The sequence below is a fragment of the Miscanthus floridulus genome, chromosome 19 (genome assembly GCF_019320115.1).
Source record: "Miscanthus floridulus cultivar M001 chromosome 19, ASM1932011v1, whole genome shotgun sequence".
NCBI classification, from domain to species: domain Eukaryota; kingdom Viridiplantae; phylum Streptophyta; class Magnoliopsida; order Poales; family Poaceae; genus Miscanthus; species Miscanthus floridulus.
In genome coordinates this window covers 29,451,069-29,466,831 of record NC_089598.1, presented here as the reverse complement: position 1 = coordinate 29,466,831, position 15,763 = coordinate 29,451,069, and the positions used below count along the sequence as shown (strand labels likewise).

The window sequence follows — 15,763 nt, the reverse complement described above, 5'->3', positions numbered from 1 at the left end:
AGGCCTGGTCTGCTGCCGGTGTTAATTGCCGGTGTTATCCAACTAGTAGTACAATTTGGGGAAAATTGCAGATGCCATTAAAACTGCAGACTGACTTGAACGGAGGTGCGTCATCCCAACTGCGTTCAATCAAACAACGGCCGGCTGCCGGCACCAGCGGCAGGATGCACCGTGCCGTGCGAGTGATGTTACGCTCGGAGTCGGAGCGCAGGCTCCGGAAGTGGAAGGCGAGCACGGCAGCGCGAGCGACACGGGGGGCATGCCGACGGAGTCGCGAAACGCACGAAGAAACCGTACCCTTGTCCGACTCGCAGTCCGCAACTCGACACGCGCGCCACGCTCCCTTCCCGACTCCGGAGCGCAGCCTGCGCCGCTGCCCACTGAACTCCTCTTCCCCTTCCGCCTCGGCTCCCCCCATCTCCTTCCGATTTCCCGAGCCCCCGAAATTCGAATCGCCCGCGTCCCGAGCCCTCGCCCGCACGCCGCCGATGCCCTCCAAGCGGCCGTCCCCGCACGCCATGGACGAAGCCGCCTCCGCAGCCGCCGCGCGCCTCCGCCCCTCCACCCCGCGCTCCAAGAAGCGCACCTCCCGCTCCAAGTCCCGCGGCCGCTCCCGGGACCGCCGCCGCTCCTCCCCGAACCCTAACCCTAGCTCCCGCCGCGAGCGCGCCGCGGACCAGGGCTCCGCCGCCGCGCCCTCCCGCAAGAGCGACCGCAAGCCCAAGCCGCGCTCCTTCCCGGACTCCGCCACGCTCGCCACGGCCATGGCCTCGGTCGCCGCCGCCGCCGCCTCCTCCTCCGCGGCCCCGGCGTCCGGCGGGGGCCGTGGCAGCGCGGGCGCCGTCCAGAAGCTCTGGACCGAGTCCGACGAGGTCGCGCTGCTCACGGGCGCCGTCGCCTTCAAGGACCGCACCGGCATCGCGCCGCGCCTCCCTGACATGGGCGAACTGTTCGAATCCATTAAAGACTCCCTCGCGCCGCACCTCGACCAGGCCAAGGTGTACTACAAGCTCAAGCGCCTCAAGAGCAAGTTCCAGCACTCCGTGCCGGGCGAATCCAGCACCGCGCACGAGCACCGGCTGCGCGACCTGGGCGCGGCCCTCTGGGGCGCTGAGCTTGCGCGCCCTGAAGAGAAGGCCATCGCGGTGGCTGAGGAGGCCGACGAGGATGACGCTGACGAGGGATTCGTTGGCGGGGATAGGGAGGGGACCGTGAAGCTTCCTATGGTCAAGGAGGTGCTTGGAGAGTACTGGAGGCTCAACGGGCAGACCATGTCAGGTGTGTCGCTGGAGAAGGGGTTGGCGATGCTTGGGCCACAGGAGGCTAGTGTGGCCGAGGTCAAATGGAGGCGACAGCTTGAGGCAGATATGCGCATGCAGATGCGCCGGCATGATCTGGAAAAGGAGGTCTATGGCCTGCTCATCGATGCCATCAAAGGCCTAGGGCCTTAGCTTGGGTACAGATTTTACCATTCTCTGTGATCTGTGAGAGAGATCGATTTACTTCTGTTGTTTCGATTGCTTGGACTAATTAGGCTGGTTTTTTGCTTATCATCAGTCTACAATTGGATTAAGGTGCCAATGCTGTTAAACTTACATTGGAAATTGGCATGCTCGGTTGACTATTTAATTGTGGGATTTAGTTATCCAAAATCACCATGCTTGTTTGATTTACTCAAGTCATGAGGTTTGTTTGTGTTGACAATTTAGTCTCTTTCCCTTCCTCTAGCCTCAATGGTATAGTAGCCAATTTTTGTTTCAAAGCACACAGAATTATGAAATTTGGCATACTTTTAAGAAGTTAGGCAATGTCATTCGTTTTTTTTTACATTTACCATGCAATGTTTGTAGCATGATATTTGTTTGAAGGAAAATTAACGGGATTCTTCTGGAATTTTTCTTTCTTTTGAGTCTTCGGGTTATTGGCTAAATTTTCATTTTCATAGTTACACCTTTCTTATCTTGTCTTTTTTCTTTGCAAGGATTATCTAGTCTTCTTTTGTTTACAAAGTGGAACTGTTTGGTTGTCTTTCTTCCTTTCAGAATCCAGAGCTCTAGCTTTCATAGTAAAATAGGCCATATACATATGGCAGGTGTTTGTTTCTAGACCTATTGAGCTCAAGTTTCTGTATCACAATACTAGTGTGTAGAATGTGTCAATCTTCTAGAGTTCAGCTTGCCATGATAATTGGGTTGCATTTTTTATTCATCATGAGTTTATCATTGAATAAGTCACAAAGTTATGCTTAAATTTAGCTGGTTGGCATGCTCCCTCATATCTTTTTTATTCATTCAAACATCAAGCGATTACATGCCTGTCTGGTTTACACTTGTCGAGTAGAATTGTGTTTTTAGTTTGGTTTCTTTGTCATCCCAGTTCTACCATCTACTGTAAACTAGCTGTTTTTGTCAAGGACCTAGGCGCCTAGAGTTGGAGGCCCTTGGCTTCTCAGTTCATAACTCGAACCAGGTAATGGAGGTGCCGGGGTTTTTGCCTGACTACCACAGCAGGGGGTGAGATTAAGAATAGAGAGAGAGGGAGATTTGGGGATAACTTCTTTTCTTCCCTTCATTCAACGAGTACAGGGGGTACATATAGGAGCTCAGCTCCACTGCTACTTGTGCCAGCCATTAACTGCTAGCTGGCTAATTAATTCCTTAATCACCTCAACTTCTACTTAATTGCCTTAAAGACTGCAGCCCCTCCAGCCGCCAAGCCTCCTTGGGTTCTTCCAGGCCATGCGCACCCTTGGGGGCTGCCCTGGCTGCACCTCGTGTCCGAGGCCGGCGGCTATACTGTCGGCCCCACATGACATCTCTCCCCACCCTCGACGAGCAACTCGTCCTCGAGTTGGAAGCTTGGGTAACGCTCGGTGAAGCTGTCAATGTCCTCCCAGGTAGCGGAGGCTGAGGGCTCGCCTTGCCAATGTATCAGGACTTGGCGGACGCCTCGGGCTAGCCTGGTGCGTGAGGTGCGTTCTGGAACCGGCTGTGTGGCGCCATGATGCATAGGAGGCAGAGCCGGGAGGGGGGGTGGCCGGGGGAGTGCCCACGAACTTCTTCAGGAGCTCGACGTGGAAGACATCGTGCAGCCGGGCGCGGGGAGGGAGCTCGAGGCGGTAGGCGACGTCGTTGATGATGGCAGAGATGCGGTACAACCCATAGTACCGGGGCTGCAGCTTCCCTTTTAGTGATGCCGTGGAGGGAGGCCGGGGCACGATGGCGGAGACGAAGCCAGACCCAATCACCCACGTTGTAGTAAACGTCGCGGTGATGCTTGTTGTAGAACCGTTTGTAGATGTCCTGAGCTTGCTCCAGCCGGGCCCGAGCATTAGCCAACATCTCATCGCGTTTCGCCATGGTCTTGGCCACCGTAGCCACCCTGGTTTCGCCAGGCTCATAGGAGCGGATGGAGGGTGGCTCACGACCGTAGACGAGCTGGAATGGCGTGGTCTTGAGCGCGGACTGAAAGGCGGTGTTGTAGATGTATTCCGCCCATGGCAGCCAACGCAGCCACTGACAGGGGTGATCGCCAGTCAGGCAGCGCAAATACATGACGATCACCTTGTTGGCTGCCTCTGTCTGGCCATCAGACTGTGGGTGGAACGCCGTCGTCATGTGGAGCTTGACTCCAGCGAGGCACAGCAGCTCTTTCCAGAAAATGTATGTGAACACCGGGTCCCTGTCCAAGATGATGGACCGCGGAATACCGTGCAGGCGCACGATGTCGGAGAAGAAAGCCTGCGCCACGGACTCCGCTGAGTAAGGATGGGCCAGCGGAATGAAGTGGTAGTATTTGCTGAACCGATCAACAATGGTGAGGATGACGGATTTGCCTCCCACGCGCAGCAAAGCTTCGATGAAATCCAACCCGATGTCCGCCCATACTGCTGTTGGCACCGGCACGGGAAGAAGAAGGCCTGCTGGGTGCAGGTGCTCGGACTTGTAGCGCTGACAGGTGGCGCACGCGCGCACATAGTCCTGGACCATGGCACGCATGTTCGGCGAGTGGAAGTCGCGGCGGAGGCGCTGGAGTGTGCGTTGGACTCCTTTGTGGCCGTCATCGTGAATGGCAGCGAGGAGTTCCTGGAGGAGGGGGGCGCCAGGCGGGATGTAGAGGCGCCCCTGGAACGCGACCAACCCATCGACGAGGGACCAGGGAGCCGCGCGCTGGGTGGAAGTGATCTCTTCCTTGATGGCGACCAACGCGGGGTCCTGAACATTAGCTTGTCGCAGGCGCTCGATGAAGTCAAAGCGCGGTCCCGAGAGCGCCAAGATCGCTGCCTCCTCCGTGTCACGGCGGGACAGGGCGTCAGCTACCGTATTGGTGCTGCCCGCCTTGTATTCCACGAAGAAGTCGAAACCCAGCAACTTGCCCACCCAATGGTGCTGGGGAATGGTGGCCAACCGCTGATCCAAAAGAAACTTGAGGCTAAAATGGTCAGTACGTACCAGAAAGCGGCGGCCCCAAAGATACGGCCTCCAATGGCGGATGGCCAGCACCAATCCAATCAGCTCCTGCTCATATGCCGCCAAGGATTGATGTCGAGGGGCAGCAGGGCGGCTGAAGAAGGCGATGGGGTGCTGGTCTTGGAGGAGAACGGCCCCAAAGCCATGCGTCAAAGCGTCGCACTCAACGATGAATGGCTGCGCGAAGTCGGTGCCGTGGTGATGGTCGTCTTGAGGGCGACGAAGGCTGCGCCCGCTGCCTCATTCCAGGTGAACCCCTCCTTCAGTAGGGCCGTTAGGGGGGCTGCTATGGCGCCAAAATCCTTGACGAACATGCGGTAGTACCCCGCAAGCCCAAGGAAACCTCGGATCGCGCGCGTCGAGCGGGGCTGCGGCTAGTCAGCGACGGCCTGGACTTTATCAGGGTCCATGGCCACCCCTGTGCTGAAATGATGTGCCCCAGATACGCGATGGAGTCAACGCCGAAGGCACACTTGGACCTTTTGACGAACGGCCGGTGTTGATGCAGCACGTTGAGGACAGCGCGCACATGGAGAAGGTGTTCAGCCAAGGAGGTGTTGTAGATCAGTATGTCGTCGAAGAAGACGAGGACGAAGCGGCGCAGGAAGGGGAGGAGAACGTCGTTCATCAGTGCTTGGAATGTTGCTGGGGCGTTGCACAGCCCGAACGGCATGACGAGGAACTCATAGAGCCCATCGTGGGTTCTGAATGCTGTCTTCTCCACGTCGGCTGGGTTCATGCGAACCTGATGATAGCCGGAGCGGAGGTCTAACTTGGTGAAGAACCGGGCGCCGTACATCCAAGAGCTCGTCGACCACCGGAATGGGGTAGGCGTCCTTGACTGTAATAGCGTTGAGGGCCCGGTAGTCGACGCAGAAGCGCCACATCCCATCGGCCTTCTTGACCAGCAAGACCGGGGAGGAGAACGCCGATGTGCTGCGCTGGATAAGCTCCTGTTCCAGCATAGTGGTGCACTGGCGCTCTAGCTCGTCTTTGTGCGAAGCGGTGTAGCGGTAAGGCCGGACCGCCACCGGTGAGGACCCCGGGATAAGGTTGATGCAGTGATCCCGGGATCGAGGCGGAGGCATGCCGGTCGGCTCGGTGAAGACCGCGGCGATCTTGTCCAGCAGGGCTGGCAGGAGATCAGCCGCGTTGCACGCCCGTAGAGAAGGGCCGGTGCCCCCGGCGATGCCTGTCCAACACACCCTGTGATCTCGGTGCCAGAAGGACATGGTGAGTGCGCTGAAATCCCAGAGGATCGGGCCAAGGGAGGCCAGCCACTCGGTGCCGAGGACGACGTCGTAACCGGCCAGAGGTAGTGCGAAAAAGTCGGTGGAGAATGGTTCGCCGGTGATGGAGAAGGAAATGGCACGGTAGACGCCGGGGCACGACACCCGTTCCCCATTCGCCACCGTGACCTTCATGTTGCCGCGGGGTCGGAGCTTGAGGGAGGTGCGTGCCGCTGCTTCCTCGGACACGAAGTTGTAGGTGGAGCCCGAGTCCAGCAGGGCCAGTAAGGATGCCCCGCCCAGCTGGATGCGGACCTGCATGGTCTCGCTGGAGCGGACGCCTGCCATGGCGAGTAGTGAGATGAGTGGGTTGTCAACCGCAGCGTCGGTCTGCTCAGGATCGTCGTCGTCATCGGCCTCGGCCAGATCGAGGAGGAAGTTGTGCTGGCAAACGCGGTTGTGACCCATGCCAAATTTCTCGTTGCAATTGAAACAGAGGCCCAAGCGGCGCCGCTCCTCCATCTCTGATTGGGACAGCCGCTTCACCTGGCGGCCCTCGACGGTGAGAGAAGGGGCGGCTGCACGAGGTGGGCTGGCTGGCAGGGCCAGCTTTGGTGGTGGCCCCGTCAAGAGGCCGCGCGTGGCCTGCCGTGGCGCAGGCGGAGCTGGAACAGTGGCGGGGTAGTACTGCTCGCGCAGCTCCAGCTTGCGCGCGAGGCTCATGGCTATGACGAGGGACTGTGGGTTGTGGACTTCCACGTCGAGGCTGAGCGGCGGCTGCAGTCCTGCCGTGAACGCTTGTACGCGCTGCGCCTCCGTGAGCGTGCCGACACGAGGAAGCAGCGGTTCTGGTACTCCGCTACCGAGCTCGTCCGCTTGCATGCCATCAGCTCACCAAGGGGGTTGGAGCGGATCGGCGGCCCAAAGCAGAGGGTTGAGGAGCTCGGAGAAGCGACGCCAAGACGGCGTACCCTCGTCTTGCTGCACTTGAAGGAACCACATTTGGGCGCCGTCTTCAAGGTTGTATGACGCCATCCAAACTTGCTCCTCGGCTGCAATACGTTGTTGATGAAAATACGACTCACATCGGTTAAGGAAGGCCAGCGGATCGGATTTCCTGTCGAATTTGGGGAAGTCCAGCTTCTGGAACCGAGGTGGGCGGTCCCCGTGGTGGTCACCGTGGCCTGAGCTTCGCGATCCTGAGCCGGAGAACGCCGGTGGCTGCGCCTGCTGAAGAGCGGCGACCTGCTGTTGAAGGTCGCTGATGGAGGCGTTCATGGTGGTGGTGAAGGCCTGGATCATCTTGGCTAGGTCGGTGGTGGACGGCTCAGCCATTGGCAAGGAAGTGGAGGCTGCTGAGGCGGTGGATGAAGCAGGAGCTGATGGCGTGGTGGCTGCAGGGTTGGAGTGCGTGGCGGAGGTGGAAGAAGAGCGCCGGCTAGCCGATACCAAGTTGTCAAAGACCTGGGCACCTAGAGTTGGAGGCCCTTGGCTTCTCAGTTCATAACTCGAACCAGGTAATGGAGGTGCCAGGGTTTTTGCCTGACTACCACAGCAGGGGGTGAGATTAAGAATAGAGAGAGAGAGGGAGATTTGGGGATATCTTCTTTTCTTCCCTTCATTCAACGAGTACAGGGGGTACATATAGGAGCTCAGCTCCACTGCTACTTGCGCCAGCCATTAACCGCTAGCTGGCTAATTAATTCCTTAATCTCCTCAACTTCTACTTAATTGCCTTAAAGACTGCAGCCCCTCCAGCCGCCTAAGCCTCCTTGGGTTCTTCCAGGCCATGCGCACCCTTGGGGGCTGCCTTGGCTGCACCTCGTGTCCGAGGCTGGCGGCTGTACTGTCGTCCCCACATGAACAGTTTTATTTCTGTGTGCCCCACAGGATTAGTGCATTTTCACAGCTTTTATGTGGCAGCTTAGATGCTTGAATTAGATGCTACATTTAAAGTGTTGATAGCATGCTTGTTGTGATTATTCTACTTGACATGTAGAATTATCTTTGAGTTTGCTTTATTTCCCTTCCAGTTCTACCCTTGATGGCAAAACCACCATTCTTATCCAGAAAAATTCACTAATTACTATTTTGGCATGGTCTTGGTAGGACAGGTTAGGTATTGGATTGATGACTCTTAAACCAATGTTTTTAACATGATACATTATTCTGTTTACTAATAAAGGTGATACTTCTAGCATAATCAGTTTTTAAAAAATTGCTAGGCGCTAGTTAGGTGATTGGGTGGTGTCTAGCAGGTGGATGCCTAGGTAATCTATATGGATAAGCAGAATATTGAATTTATAATTGGATTTTCAACAAGTTAGCATCCAATCAGCATGAATAACGAAGAATTCCATGAGCTAAATTAGCATAAGTGGCATAATTAATTTCAAGCCAAAGAGTGTGAACTCATTTGTGTATTTTTCCCAATCAAGCATGGACATTTCAAGCCAAAAATCTATTATTGATGCTAAAAGTTTATTGTCCTCTTTGTGCATCTTGTGGTTTAGGTCAAGGTCATTGGTAGCATTGTTGTTTTAGTAACTCCTGTAAGAGTTGAATCACACATTTTTTTGTTAAAAACCTGCCTTGTAGTTTACAATTTGGCAAAAAGGCCTGTTTTAAATGTAGATGTAGATACCTGAAGAGGTACTGCTGTTGGATCTGGTTGCAGTGTTTGAAAGAACTAGTCAAGTATGCATATCTAGTATGTTGTATACGTGTTACATGTGCACAACACAACTATATTCAAGTTGTGTAGTTATTTGAGATTTTTGCATATTGGGTATCACAAATGCATCAATCATGTTTAGGCATTTGGAGGTTCTACTTGTGTGGGGCAATCCTTAAGACATCAAACCTTTGTGTTTTTTAATAAAAAAATGGACTTTGTGCTTGTATGTTGCCTTGGTTTTCCCTGATGGACAATCTTGGCTTAGGCATTTGATTTTGGAAGGTTGGTACTTGGTTGGACTTTGCAGCATTGAAAAGACAAGGCAAACTATATTATGGTTGACATGTCTTCCATTCCATTGACAATTATGGTGTGTCTTCTGTACGGCAGTCAACCATCTAGTTTGTTTTCTTGACATGTCTTCTATTCCATGGGCAATTATGGCATGGCCTCTACTGTATGGTAGTCAATCATCTAGTTTGTTTTCCTAATGGGTTCACAATAGACCCGCTGTCTCCCCATTTTGGCAGTTCGCCTTTTGGTGTCCACCACTTATTATCTGAGTTGCCAACTTGCTATGCAGGGAGTTCCATCCTCCATAATGTTGAGATAAGCCACATGGCTGTGATTTCTCTCTCTTTGTTGTGTGTGTTGTCTTTGTTGTTGTCTCTTTTTGTTCTCTTTGTTTGATGTGGGGTTGGCTGTGGTGGAGAATGAGGTCAGTGCCAATTGATTCCCTATTTTATTTATGGGATAAGTGTTCTAGTTATATAGTTTTGGTTTGCTCTATGCTTCCTACACTTTCAGGCAACTAGTAGTATCCGTGATAGAAGCAAGCATTACCAATCAAATAGAATATCTATACCAAAATAACAAAAAATCCACCTGAATACAGTGTTCGAAATCCCATGAGGTGCAAAATCCATGCCCTCTATTAACTGCATTTACTATTACTTTTCTTTATCCCCCTAAATTGACGTTCTAATACAATGTCCACTAAAGTTTAGAGCCCCTATGGGAGCGCACCATAAAGGGCTTCTACTCTAGCTCCTGTTGAAAGTTGAAACTCTACCAAGTGGTCTCTTGCAAAAGTGCTTCACGGGCGAAGCAGGGTGAAGGCAGAGCCATTTTTTTTGTGAAGGACCGATGGAGCCCAAAATTGTGGCTTCACTTCGCTCTGTCGAGGGTCGCACAAGCAAAGGATTCCCGTGCCCTCCTGTGTCGCGCGCGAATCTCTCCTCTCTGGTGGACTCCTGTTGCTCACGCATGCACCCCGAGTAGAACCTTGTAGAGGCCAACGACTAGGTGGTGGTTGGCCAGCCTGGAGGCGATGGATGGACCTAGTGCCGCCACATTGAAAGCTATGATGGGATGGTCTTGCAAGGCTTGGCCGTGACAGGCATGAGCATGGTCTTGGCGGTGTGACCTCGACTGGCGCTTGCTCGTAGTATCCCACATGTGTGGATGCAGAGCATGGCGTGAGGATCAGGTGTTGTCATGACCACACCTTTCCCTTATAAAAATAAAAGAAGAAATACGGAGCAATACATGTATACATACTTGGACCACCGGCCACCACGCACAAGTTCAAACCAAGTCGAGAATTTACAGTAATATAATAATGCCTTTTTCTTATGAATTATACAGTAAAAAAGCAAATGAAAAAAATAGAGAAAATCAAGTTCATATAAAGAGTAATAGCTTGGGGCAACATGGACATTGTTTATATATATTCTATTCATTCCTGAAAATACAGGAGCTGTTTTGCCGAACATTTTCCAAAGTGCTTCAACTCCACCAAAGAAGCCACTTCTCCAGAGGAGTCAGAGCCGGAGCCCTGCCAAATAGGCCCTTAATCTCATCTTGTGTACCAGATTTGCAAGGCATTAAGATAGAAAGCACCTAGCTAACTCCTTGTTCTTTGTCGACTCCCCTCCCCCCGAGGGCCCAACACACCCACCCACCCACCCCATTGAAGTTCAAATACAAAGCCTGCTAAAGCTTAAATCTTATCTCATGTATCAGTTTCACAAGGAGTCAAGATGGAAAGCATGCAACAATTTATGATACCCGAAGCAATTTGTTAATCATAATATTGGATCGCATCCCATATGGGGACATTTTGACCTACCTGCCAAATCCGTATTTTCTTGGTTTCGGTGTAGCTAAGCCATTTGGTTGTACTCTTCTTTCATTTGTCACGTGTCGCCACTTTGGCTTGCCCTGTTCGGCAAATTCTAACTATATGCCATTGGTGAGGTCCGAAACTTACAAGTCCCTCTTCACAGCATGGGAAATCTATTGATACTTCAACACTTCCCTCTTTATCTAGGATATATCATTTCTACAGCATGCATAATGTGAGCAGTTCTTCCTCTCGAGAACATTCAGATTTTCATGCCTGTCTAGATTAGGCCTTGTGTGGAGTTGTGCTTTGTCCATCTTTCTCTGATCCAAATCCAAGCACGACCATAAATCCAATCACCCTCAGGCCGAAACAATCGCAGACACAGAATTAGAGGAATGCAGGAATGCACTCGAATGGAGGACAAACCATAAATCAACCGACTGCCGAGTGATACACAAATCAAGGCTGAAGGAATTTGTGACGGACTGCTTGTCGCCACACCAGAAAGGAGTCGCTGCCCAATTAACCACGTCAAGGAAGACGATCCTCTGATACCACCTGTCACACCCATGGTCGCTGTTGAGATCAATCTTACGATACGAGTAGCAAAAGAAGAAGAGGAGGAAATTAGAGGCTAGATGATCTAGATAACACGAGGAAGAAACCTTCCTTTCCTGTGTGTTCTGTTTCTTTAATTTCTCTATTTTTTTTCTTACTCTCGCCGTCCAGACTCTTGGAACATATACACACGTCTTCCACCTGGGTCGCATGGGTGGTTTAGCCCCTTGTCAGTTAAAGCATTGGGCACCTTGCTCTTCATTATGGGTGTTACACCTGGGTATTACATGCAGGGCATCTAGTATTTATTGAATGCTGAAAAAGAAACAAAAGATATTACATGTAGGGCAAGTAGCCAAGCCGTTCAAAATAATGGATTACATGGGGGAACTTTGAGCCTGTTTTGTTACTGACCCTGGCCATTCTCCCTGGTCCAGGCAGAAAATCTAGGCGTTGGATTTCGGACACCTAGGGCTGGATTCCCTGTCTGTTCCAGGTTGCCTGGCCAGGACAGAATCAGGAAGAATCTGATAGGAGATATCAGGCAGTGCAGGAAACGATGTTGTTTTTGTTATAAAAAATAATGATAGCACAATTGTTTTTAAGGAATCTTTCAGTGTAATGTTCTGGTAGCTTCCAGTAGCAGTCGTGGAATTTGCCTCAATCTTTTAATTGAGCCTTAACTAGTGCGATACTCCATATATGGAGTTGAAGAGTCTTCTGAAAGCATTTGGGGATAATTTTAGCACCATGAGTATCTTTTTTCTTTTTGGATGGGGATGGGTAACCATGGGGGCTCTAAAAGCACCTGGATCTATACCAAATGAGATAGTCTTGGTTCGCTACATGAATAAGTCAAGCAAAATGTGGTTTCATGACACTTGTTTTTGTGGTGCATTTTGATGTGCCTTTTGCTGATCATTCTTTCCTTTGTTCTACATGACCTTGAATTGTTGCATCATTTGTTGCTTGATTTTGTTATCCCTTTGGTTACTAACCATTTTCCAGCTGAAAATTTACTAGACTAGCACTTTTTTCAGTTAGATTTGTGCTGCTGTGACTTCTAATCGACAAAAGCTGCCTTTTTTGGACTACTTAGTTTCTATAGATTTATGCAAACCGTAGCAATTTTGTGTTTGAGGAAAAATATCTGTAGTAATTCTCACGTACTTCAGTAAAATCACTAACTAAGATGTTCAACAGTATCTTTCGATCGAACAAGATGCCTGAGGAGTGGAGAAAGAAGCAATTGATGGTTACCATCTACACGAACAAGGGAGATGGAATATCTAAAGTTTTATACTAATTATCGGGGAATTAAGTTGATGAGCCCACACTATGAAGTCATGGAAGAGAGTCATCGAGCAGCGCTTGCCAAGGAAACGACGTTTTAAGATCATCAACAAACCAATTTGATTCATGACCGGAAGGTCAACTTACAGAAGCAATCTTCTTAATAAGACAGGGTCTCTGAGCGGTTTTTTAGAGCGCAGAAGAAGGACCTCCCACTTGGTTTTCATTGACTTGGAGAAGGCTGTATGACAAGATACCAAGAATGTTATGTTGGCGGTGCTTTGGACACACATAAGTCACCATCAAAGTACGTGACACTCATCAAGGACATGTACGGACAATGTTGTGACTAGTGTTTTGCAACAAACTATGGTAACACAAATCTACTTTCCGGGATTAAAACTCGGGAATTTCATCAAGGGTCACCTTTAAGCCCGTATCTCTTTGCCTTGGTAATGGACGAGGTTACCAGGAACTACAAGGGGATATCCCTTGGTGTATGTTGTTCGCTGATGATGTAGTGTCAGTGGACGAAAGCTAGGCGGGAGTAAATAGGAAACTAGAGTTATGACGGCAGACTCTTGAGTCTAAAGAGTTTAGATTGAGCAGAACTAAAACCGAATACATGAGATGCGACTTTGGTGGAGTTGTACAGGAGGAGGGAGATGTGAGTTTGGAAGGTCAAGTAGTGCCTAAGGAGGATACATTTCGGTATCTGGGATCGATGCTACAGAGGGATGAAGATATTGATGCGGACGTTAGCCATAGAATCAAAGCAGGGTGGATCAAGTGGCGACAAGCTTCTGGTATTCTCTGTGACAAGAGGGTACCACAAAAGCTAAAAGGAAGTTCTATAGAACGGCGATTAGACCGACTATGTTGTATGTAGCAGAATGTTGGCCTATAAAGATTCGACATGTTCAACAACTGAGTGTTGTAGAAATGCGTATGTTGCGATGGATATACGTGATCGCCTAGAGGTAGCACCAATTGAAGAAAAGCTTGTCCAACATCGGTTGAGGTGGTTTGACCATATCCAAAGAAGACCTCTAGAGGCACCAGTGCATTGTGGAGTCCTAAGCCAAGTTAATAATATGAGGAGAGGTAGAGGAAGACCGAAATTGACATGGGGAGGCAATAAAAAGAGATTTGAAAGCTTGGGATATACCTAGATATCTATGTTTGAATAGGAGTACTTGGAAAGCAGCTATTGAAGTGCCTGAGCCGTGACTTTGGGCTCTTGGTGGGTTTCAATTCTAGCCTACCCCAACTTGCTTGGGACTGAAAGGTTATGTCGTTGTTGTGCAGTAAAATCGCTAGCCCAAAAAAGGAAGGTTTTTATTAGAGCCTTTTCTTAGAGTAATTTACTTGTATAGACTGCCCAAAAGGCATAAACCATATAATTAGTGTTGATCACATGCCTGAATAAAGCTCAGTGAAAACAAAATTTGCTTCTTGCACATGCTACAGCATTTGAATATTGTAAGTAGTGCCAAACACAGTACATGTGCTCTTAGTTAAGAGCCTAATTATGAAGATCTTTCTGCTCATTCTAATAATCTGTACTGACATTTTATTTTCTGTTACCAACTGTATTGAAAACAACTCTTTCTTTGCCTGTACTCAGACAATCCTAGTTATACCTTTGGAATATTTGCATAATTCTGATTGTAACAAAACTGTTTATCTGCTACTAATGCTAAATTTCTTTTGCAGATGCAGTTGGAGTACATAGCTGGATACATAGGTGGGATGTTATTTTGTAGGCTGATCAACCCGACCTCTTGGTTGCTGACTGACAGGCCTAACACGGTGTGAGGTGCTGTAGGGGTTTGCACGAATCAGTCGTGTCAATTTATGTCTAGTTGTTGAACTATTCAATGATTGTCTAAGTCGCATAGGTCTGGAGATGTTCATTTTACTAATCTGAGAAGAAAGCTTGGTCTATGATCAGACAGCTTTCATATCAACGCTACATTTTCTGTAAATCATTCGCCAAGTATTATTGCGATCATGATGCTGTGTTTCACGTGTAGAATCCAGTTTCCAGTAGTTCAGTTTCTCTTCTTGATATGTTGCTGTCTTGACAAAGATATTTCGCTGCATAGCTTACTAGATTCTGTCTGGACATATATATGTATGATTTGGTCGGAGTTGTTGGCCCTCCACTGTCAGTTGTTGCCGGCATGGTAGTCATATTATCTCATTTGCTCAGGGCAATGGTGTGTCAATGTTTTATAGCTTAGTATTTGAGCTTGAATCAATCTAATCCAATTCGATTTTCAGCTACGTTAGAGCTAGAGTTTGTAGAACTGAACAGAGCTTAGTTCTAATACTACCACACGTCATTTAGACTCCTATATATCAGAATGGTCCTCAACGAGACCGACTGTTTAACTGAGCCGAATGGTCTTTTGAGCAAATACATGGCTATATTAAAGTCACAAAACATACCAAGGCCTCGTTCGTTTTCTTCGGAATGAGCCATTCCTGCCTGGAATAATTTCAGTCGTTATACAAATTACCGAAGGAATTCTCCGTACCAGGTCTGGCTGGGAACGGATCTTAGGAAACCGAACGGCACCTAAGACAACGCACAAAACAGATTTACGCGAAGGATACAGACGAAAGCGGTCCCAACCCACTTTACACAGACATCTGTCACTAACTTTGGAAGGAGCCTCTCTACTAGCCGTAGATCAATTCCATGCCCAGGAGAAGCACCATCTGTAAGTCTGTCACTAACTTTGGAAGGAGCTGCAACAGCGTTTCTATTCTGAAAACGGGATCAAGAAACAATAACCTAGCTCAGTTGGTTAGGGTCTTTGGGTGAAACATGCCTATTCGGGTTAAGTCCTCGACTTGACACTAGTACTTGTATTTTCCTAGATTTAGTTTTATTTAACGTCGTTGTGTTTTCAGTGGTAGGTGACGTCCCCGTCGACAGCAAGGCACCTATGGTGACTTTGTCAATCTCGAGATGTGCTGGCAAAGTTTTGGAGGTGCTCATAGGGGTAGGGTTTGCATGCGTGCGTTCATAGAGGTGAGTGTGTGTGCGTGTTGAGCGTCTACGTCTGTACTTGTGTAATTCGTAAAAAAAACACCAATCGACCAAGGATGCACCCTGTGCACACCTGACCCTAAAATTGCCCTTGCCGCTGAGGGAGATCCTAACCACGGTCGGGACACCCACGCCTCCTCTGTCACGCGCGCCCACAGGAAATGCCACGCCGCCACCGATTCGCTCATACACGCCCACGCGTACCAGGGATCACCCGAGCCTGCTCCGTTTCACATGCCCGCATGCACATGGGGACCGCCCGTGCCCTCCTCCACTTCCTGCGCTTGCGCCATGCGCTCGCACCCCCCGCCTATGGATGCGCACCGCAGACACTCCAGCCGTCCCATC

The 15,763-nt window shown here is 49.9% G+C and overlaps 1 protein-coding gene across 1 annotated transcript; it reads left to right on the top strand.

Moving 5' to 3' along the window:
• The first annotated feature begins 32 nt into the window (after nucleotides 1–32).
• LOC136528802 (transcription factor STKL2-like) lies at nucleotides 33–14,368 on the top strand. The gene is made up of 2 exons (XM_066521788.1): nucleotides 33–1,456; nucleotides 14,071–14,368. The coding sequence occupies exon 1, from the start codon at nucleotides 72–74 to the stop codon at nucleotides 1,449–1,451; it is 1,380 nt and encodes a 459-aa protein (XP_066377885.1). The 5' UTR covers nucleotides 33–71; the 3' UTR covers nucleotides 1,452–1,456; nucleotides 14,071–14,368.
• Nucleotides 14,369–15,763: the final 1,395 nt, after the last annotated feature.